This window comes from Cryptomeria japonica, chromosome 7 (genome assembly GCF_030272615.1).
Source record: "Cryptomeria japonica chromosome 7, Sugi_1.0, whole genome shotgun sequence".
Lineage (NCBI taxonomy): Eukaryota > Viridiplantae > Streptophyta > Pinopsida > Cupressales > Cupressaceae > Cryptomeria > Cryptomeria japonica.
Window position 1 is genome coordinate 478,007,907 of NC_081411.1, and position 8,218 is coordinate 478,016,124.

Consider the following 8,218-nt stretch of genomic DNA (forward strand, 5'->3'; position numbering starts at 1 on the left):
GGTTCCATGGAAACCCTTTTTTCAGATATTCTTGTGGATATTAAAACATATGGGGTATTTATTGTTGTTTTCTAGAGGTGCCTATTTTTATGTCTGTATAGGACAACAATGCACCACATTGTAGTTTGCACACTATGTTCATATTCATGGTAGAGAGTTGGTCTAGGTTTTCAAATGTTCTCTGTTTCTTGTGCATTATATTTGTAAATTCACTTGAATTCAACTCTTCTAGCATAGTTGCATAATTATGTTATGGTAAAAAAATACATGCATTTAAGATATTATAAAACTTCTTTTTTAAAATTTGAATTGTAGTCTTTTATTGAAATAAGATAGATTAGAAGGTAGTGAGCGCTTTTGTTTATCTTAGTGTATGGTAGAAGACTAAACCCTCAACGGATTGTTGTCCTTTTGTAGAAGTTTATTTTTCCTAATCTACGAAAGGAAACAAATTAACTCTTGCTTAGAGATTCTTAAACAAAAAAATGTCAAGGTTCGTAAGTTCTCAAGTGGGAACAAATATTTCTCCTCCTCCAATATAAATAATTTTGAAAGTTAAAATATCTTAATTCTCATGTTGAATTTTGAATACGTTGTTACCTTTCAACTTGCATGCCAAAACATTTTGAAATAAGCATGTCATTAGTTACATAAACATCACAAAGTTTACATCAGCATTTACTACATATCATCATCATCTAAACAACTTGCATCTTTGTTTGGCATATATTCAAACTTGTTCATGAACCTAAGGACTTGACTTATATTAGGAAATTTGAAAGAGTCCCCCTTTATTCATAGCAAGCTCCTAAAAGTGTTTTTCAATACTTTTTCAAGTTTGAAACATAAGTGTGAATGCAAAGTAAACAAACTCTAAAGATCATCAAACACAAATCTACCCTAACAAGTCATAATTATGCTTAAAGAACTATACTATAAATATGTGTATCAATTTATGCATTCCATTTAAGCATTATTCTAGTATCATATATTAGACACAATATATCAACTGATCCAAATGCACATGAAATAGCACAGGAACTCCGTGTCTTTTCTATCAAACTCATATTTATTTAGGTTTGGTTTCTTATTTAATTAAAGACATCAGATTTTCGCAATTGATTATATCTGAATCCCACTATGATATATTTGTTTTGCATCAAAATTACTCAGATATCTATCATAAATCTATTTACCATTAATTGAACATAGATAATATGTCAAATTGGTATAGTGTGTCTTTGTTTCCTACACGTTAATTTCATATTTGGAAAGTTTATTTTGTTTGTGTATGATTGTTATTCATAATATTTATGGAAGAAGTCCAGGCAAGAAGCCATTAATGTGGTGGGCCAGTTTCAGTGAGATGATGTTTCCTTTCAGACAGCACAATATTATTACGTATTGATAATAGTAAATATAACTGCTGTACATCAACGTGATCCACTTTTTTCGAAATTGCGAAACAAGTTAACATAATTAAAGGAGAATAACGTTGTATTCGATCTCTCATGTGATGTCCCGTCTGCTGACAATCCTCGTCTCTTAACGGGATTTCGCCTGGCAGCGTTACCAATAATACGCTCGCTGTCACCATCCAATAGCCCACAAGGCAGGTTGGAAAATTCATCATCATTCATAATAATAGTAAAATAATTAGGTGCTGTTTTGCTGGATGCTAATTAGTTTAATCATTAACGATATTAGTGAATAACACTTTTTTTCATAAACAAAATGTCCATCGTACCCAGTAAAATTATCAGTCGAGATGAGGTCGTCCTAGATTATTAATAAACATACACATTTCTCTCGTTTACTTTTGATACCAAGTCTTCTTCTCTGGGATTGGCTAGATCCGCCATCGACTTAAGTGGGTATTTTTGGATTGTAAATGAATATATATCCTTGGAAGAAATCTCGATGGTTTTGTCTTGAGATTGACTGCAGAGTCGCCATTGCAAGCAAAGTTTGTAAGTAGCAGACCAAGAGAAAGCTTTGGGTATGAACAGCTTGCTACAAAACACTGGGAGGACGTGGATATATTGCTAATGGGTGCAGCGTATCAGATTCTTCAATCTGTTCTTGGGCCCTTTTGGGAGCAATAGTATTGTTATAAGTGTATATATATTCAGATTCTCCAATAAAAAATTGTATCTTGGGCTCTTTTGAGAAGAATAGTATTTATATGTATATATATTCATATACCAGATTCTACTTTGTACTTTGATGCAGTTTGTGATTCAATATGTGGGATCTCAACAATATGCCCGAGGAGCCTAGGCCTGTGGCCGAGGGCCAAAACGAGAGCTTATCAAATTCGCCTGATGATGACGTCTCGGGTTCGACTTCCATCTCTACCAGCAACTCTGCTAAGATCTTTGGGTTTTCTTTTGGTGATGGAAAAGAGGAGATGAATAGTAATATTGGATCGGGAGGCACCCACTGCGTTACACGCCAGTTTTTCCCAATTGAGAAGGAGATGGAGATGGAGGCTGGGCTGCGAAGAGCCCATTGGGTAGGACTTAAGTTTTCTTCTCCATGGGCCTCACCCAAATCCATTGAATCCCCTCCACCCATGCTCATAAAGAAGAGCAGACGAGGCCCACGTTCCAGAAGCTCTCAGTACCGTGGTGTTACATTCTACAGGCGCACTGGAAGATGGGAGTCCCACATATGGTTAGTACTTACTGCTCTTTCTCTTTCAATTTCAGATCTGCCTCGACTTGAATACCTCATTAATTGAATACCTTTTGGTTCACAGGGATTGTGGGAAACAAGTCTATCTTGGTAAGTTGATTTATTTCTGCATTCCCCATAAAGTAGATCAATCGCTTCAAATGAAATGACAAGACCCATTCTTGTCTGATCTATTGCCAATTTAAGTATATGTTCATTACTAGATATAGATTTCCTGAAGAATTCTAAAACTACCCTTACTGCAGGTGGATTTGACACTGCCCACGAAGCCGCCAGGTAGAATGATTGGTTCTTTTATTTTAATCCTTGGAGAAAGCTGGAACGCAGAAACTGAAAAAAAAAAATTTTAAAATGTGTATTTGTAACAGTGCAAACATGAAAAGAGGGCATATTGTTTCTTATCTGAAAGTTTGGATAAGGTTTAGGTTGTTTGGGGTTTATTTACCTTGTTATTAAAAAGTTGTTTTCTTTTAACATTTTTTGCAGGGCATATGATAGGGCAGCCATCAAATTCAGAGGCACAGATGCTGATATAAATTTTAGTATTAATGACTATGAGGAGGACATCAGCCAGGTAGGTAATTCAAAGTCAATGATCATCGTTTTTTCAATTTGAAATCTTGTATTTTGTGTAGTTGATGAGTTTGGATCCCCCGAATGCATAGATGAATAGTTTGTCAAAGGAGGAGTTTGTGCATGTCCTTCGCCGGCAAAGCAATGGATTTCCAAGAGGAAGTTCTAAGTTCAGAGGCGTCACTCAGCACAAATCCGGAAGATGGGAAGCTAGACTTGGACAACTTCTGGGCAAAAAGTACCTCCCAACTCTCTTTTTTACTATTTGTTTTGGTTTTAGGAGTTTAATCATTACTGGACTTCTCTCTTTTCATGATGGATCATACACAACTTTTGTTTCCAAATATTGACAATAAAAAATCCACAAGATCGAATTCAGAAAAATACGAATTTATCATTATTCACTGTAAAAGTTTCATGATTTTAATAGAATTTAAACTGTCAGTACATTATTGTGGTAACTTTTAGTTCTGGGCATAACATTGTACTCATTCATTAACTACCCTAATGTCCGCTATAGGCATTTGTTTTAGAGATAAGAGAATGTGCAAGTTGTTTATGAATGTCAAATGTTATTATTATATCGCTCTACTTTAATATAATGAGTATTTACTATTATCCTGTTTTTATTGGCTGAAATTAATTGTTAAAAGTGAATGATATATATGATTTAATAGTTCTCTGGTATTATTATTTTAGAAACGTAAAGATAAAAGCTGAATAGTTTATTCTGATTGTAAGAATCAGAGTATGTTGGTTTTCTTACTGAGCTTCTAGTGGGGGTGTTGTGCCAGATATGTGTACCTAGGTTTATTCGACGACGAAATCGAAGCTGCAAGGTATCATATCATACTTATCTGAAGTTTTCTGTTTACATTGAAAAACACGTTGTTTAACATAATATAATATGGATAGGACATATGATAAAGCAGCAATTGCATACAACGGCAAGGAAGCAGTTACTAATTTTGATCCTAAAATATACGAAAGTGATCTAGATCTTCTAGAAACAAAAGGTGATTATGTTTCAATGTTTCAATGTTTCAATGTTAATAAAATATGTAAAGTTTTCTTTACCAATGTTGCTCAGCACATTAATCAGAATTTTGTGTATTCAATTATTGATTTGATTGGCATGTGCATGGAATTGATCGGGTAAGAGAATTTAGATCTTTGTCTTGGCAACCCTGTCGAAAAAGATGAGAGCAGAATGCATGAGTCATCCAGTTTACGTGATTCTCATTCCACAAAGTCGTATCAAACTAACACCATGGTAATTTCCATCATTTGTGATTTGCCACTTGGGCATTCCATAATTCTGAATTATTTAATAAGCCTTTAACATTTCTACTACTTACTCAGATTGAAGATAGGCAACAAAGTCGGAGCTTGCATTCAAACGAGCTTAACAAGCCTTGTTCAACAACACAAGGCAATAAGTTTCTATCCTTCCAAAGTGGGGAGGATTTTAAGTACAAGAGGCCATTTAGGTTGTTATCTCAGTTGGAAGGTAATGGATCATCAGGGAATCCACTGCCTTCTCTCTGCAAGGTATTTAACAGCTCATCTTCTTCTATTGTAAAAATTGTATAACCAAGCACAAGATCCATTGGTTTTTTTCATTTTCATTCTTTTGCAAGGTTGGATTTCATATTAAGTAGTTAATCTGTTTTATAGTAGTAAATTATTGTAGAGAGAGAGTGATAATATATGGTGTTGCATTGTGTTTAGGGTGGGTGGAGAGATGAGAAGACAAGAGGAGTATCAGCGATGTTTGGAAGGGAGCAAATATCATCAGGCTGGGTTAATTGTCGAATGCAGACATATGTTCATGCTCCTCTTGCAGCATCATCATATGTTCATGCTCCTCTTGCATCATCATATGTTCATGCTCCTCTTGCAGCATCATCATATGTTCATGCTCCATCATATGTTCATGCTCCTCTTGCAGCATCATCAGGATTCTCACCCCAAATACTATTCACAACTAATTCTTCTTCTGATTGCCAACAGAAAACAGGATTTCATGTTAAAATTCAACCTACATTGCATTCAAACAATTTGCATAAAACTACCTCTTCCAATGGAACAAAATCTAGTGACCACTTATTAAACCTGTCCTTAGGCTCTTAAAATATAGGTTGCAATCAAAGTCCTCTCAACAAATTGTTATTGGGCATGGCTATCAATTTTGGCCCTTATTATCATTGTCTTAACCATTATAGAATTGCCTATTTTGTATTATTAAAATTATTGTGGGGATGTCTACTTTGAAATAAATATTTATATATATTTTTATTTTTATATCTACAAAATGTGTATGTTTTATGGTCAAAATTTTCATTATAAATTTATTTTCTTTAAGAAAGATATTACTATTTATTCTCTTTTATCAAAGATATCTTACCATTCATTTAAGAAGTCTATTACAGATGCATAATAAAAAAATTTGACAAATATTTTCTATTTTTCTATAAATAATATTTTTTTATCTTTAAAGTATAAAATAATCAAACTTCATTATTATGAATTTTGTTATAATGAAGATACTACAATTCTTTTCTAATTTCTTATAATTTTTGTTCTATGAAAGTATCTTAATTTTATTCAAATTTGTACATGAATTTTGTAAGAGATGGAAGAAACTCAAACTTCACTCTTTCTTGTGTACACATACATTTAAGTTGGATACAATTTATTTACTCATAGAATCAACTGATATTGGTGAGGTTAAATTCTTTCCTCATATATATATAAAATGTAAAGGTCATTAAATTGCATTGGGTTACTACTTCATACACATAACTTAAAACTATTTGAGAGTAGGGAAAACCAAATCCTTTTTTTTCAAAATATGACATTATGGATCTTAAAATAATGTGGTACAACCTCTTTACCAATATAAATGTGAGCTACTAATGTTTCTATGAATGAAAATACAATAATTGTAGGTACAAATAGTTTCTACAACCTTGATTAATTCCTTACAAGTAAGGATTGGTTCTTAATATTAGTTTATACATGTTAATCATTAGATGTGCATCTATAAGGTTTGGTGATATATAAAGAAGTCTAAATCAATGACTAGAAATTTCTAAGATAAAATCTTCTATTTCTTGTGAGTTCTTCAAAATATGTTATATTTTTGATACCACTTACACCATATATTTTTGGGGAATTAAGTTGTCTCAACCTTATAAAATTTCTGCTTTGATTCATTAGTATATTTTCACATATTAATTTTATATTTTATTATTATTTAATTTATCATCATATGAAAATAAAGTGTTGGAATTTGAAGTGGCATATTTTTTAAATATCGATGCTTTGTAAGTTGTGTGGTAAACTATCACTAAAGTGGCTATATATAAAAAAAATTGTAATGCCCTGTTTTGGAGGGATTCTATGACCTATGATTATGATATATAATAGCTTGTAAGGTGAGTTACACTAGAATATTGAATAAAATTACAATGAATATTTAAACTGGTCATTTAGAATCATATTTTTTTTACACTTGTAGATATAAATGGTAGCATGCACATTTTAGTGTAAATTTATGAAAATATATTTAGAATTTACATAAAATGATGATAAGAGCATCATGTGTTGCATTTCGTTGGTATTTTAGAAATTGTCTTTATAAAGTTTTTTTTAAAAAATATTTATAATAAATTAAATATATATTTTTTAAATATAAGTTATAATGTTGTACAAATAAAACACATAAGTTAATTAGTTAAAACATGTAACTATATCTTACTTAGGGAGATAAACTCATAACTTAGGAACAAATGTATTTAAAATTTGGTGCAAATAAATAATGGATATCAACCTACTACATAATTGAGAAAAAAAAAGGAAGAAAAATAATGTATGTACACATGACCCATTGGATTCAAAATGATCCTCGCCATGAGATCTTGTACTAAGGAAGTGATTTCCTCTCTAAAACACCATTAATCTCCTATATTATGGTGTTTGTGCCCAATCAACTATGTCCAATCATGCTTGAATCCAATCCCCTTATGTATTTTGTCCTTATTATTCCTTTCATAAATAAATTGATTTGATATTTTGTCCTTATTATTCCATTCATATTGGGGGGTTTAATATCCCACAAATGAGGGTACAATATATTTACTATTGGTGAAAATACGGGGATAATTTTGGCTATGAAAAAAAAAATATTGGTGACAATAGGGGAGCTTTTAATTCAACCTGGGTATTGGAAGGGGGTGAAAAAAAAAGGAATTTAGGGAAATATTTTTTGAAAATAGGGGGATTCTTCAGTATGCCATGAACACACGTGCTATAACACAGGTTCATTAAGTGAAGCCCTTGTGGATATTTTATCCCACCATATTCTTCAAGCATTCTTCAAGATCTAAACCTCATGGAGCAGCTCAAATTGCATCAATCTCCATGCAAGCAATGAGTTTATGATAAGGTCATTCATGTCACATCATGTTATTGCATCAACACGTGATCACATTCAAAGAGAATTGCATCATCAACCTACAATTATCTACAATGGATCTAAGGTATGATATTCAACATTTACTTCAATATACTATGTGCAACACGTGATATCTTAACTTATGAAAGATTGCATGGTAAGCAGGGTCAGATTTGAAATCGTTTCCCGAGGTGTAAGGAGAACTTGTGGCAGCAGGAGCTAGTTTTGTAGGCAGTTGAGAAGGAGGTACAGATCATTGCAGGTTCACTTCACGTGCTTTATGGACATTTTTCTCCCTCTTGAACAATAGCATTAGAAACTCCTACAGATTTTGGGCAGTTTCTCACAGAAATTTTGTAGCGAAGAAAGGTATCAGTTGGAAATTACAGACAATTGAAATCAATAGCATTATGAGTGGAAAACGAAAGAGAACAGAGGCTACCACCATTGATAAATGGAAGAGTTGTCCGCAGGTCTGGGCAGTTCTTC

General features: G+C 32.7%; 1 protein-coding gene across 3 annotated transcripts; it reads left to right on the plus strand.

Moving 5' to 3' along the window:
• The first annotated feature begins 1,765 nt into the window (after window positions 1-1,765).
• LOC131065735 (AP2-like ethylene-responsive transcription factor TOE3) lies at window positions 1,766-5,574 on the plus strand. Of its 3 annotated transcripts, XM_058000350.2 has the most exons (11): window positions 1,766-2,118; window positions 2,233-2,676; window positions 2,762-2,787; window positions 2,943-2,973; window positions 3,184-3,271; window positions 3,363-3,508; window positions 4,065-4,109; window positions 4,186-4,286; window positions 4,431-4,543; window positions 4,633-4,821; window positions 5,002-5,574. In XM_058000350.2, exons 2-11 carry the CDS (start codon window positions 2,246-2,248, stop codon window positions 5,401-5,403), a joined length of 1,572 nt encoding a protein of 523 aa, XP_057856333.2. In that variant the 5' UTR covers window positions 1,766-2,118; window positions 2,233-2,245; the 3' UTR covers window positions 5,404-5,574. The 3 variants fall into 3 exon arrangements, with proteins under 3 accessions (XP_057856333.2, XP_057856332.2, XP_057856334.2); XM_058000349.2 differs by having other exon boundaries at window positions 1,766-2,676; XM_058000351.2 differs by having other exon boundaries at window positions 1,766-2,676; window positions 4,440-4,543.
• The last annotated feature ends 2,644 nt before the right edge of the window (window positions 5,575-8,218 follow it).

Bases quoted from the DNA above. Each gene is read 5' to 3' on its own strand.
- LOC131065735 (XM_058000349.2), top strand. From the start codon at position 2,246: ATGTGGGATCTCAACAATATGCCCGAGGAGCCTAGGCCTGTGGCCGAG. The intron at 2,788-2,942 runs GTAAGTTGATTT...CCCTTACTGCAG, and splicing joins TGGGAAACAAGTCTATCTTG to GTGGATTTGACACTGCCCAC. The intron at 4,544-4,632 runs GTAATTTCCATC...CTACTTACTCAG, and splicing joins CGTATCAAACTAACACCATG to ATTGAAGATAGGCAACAAAG.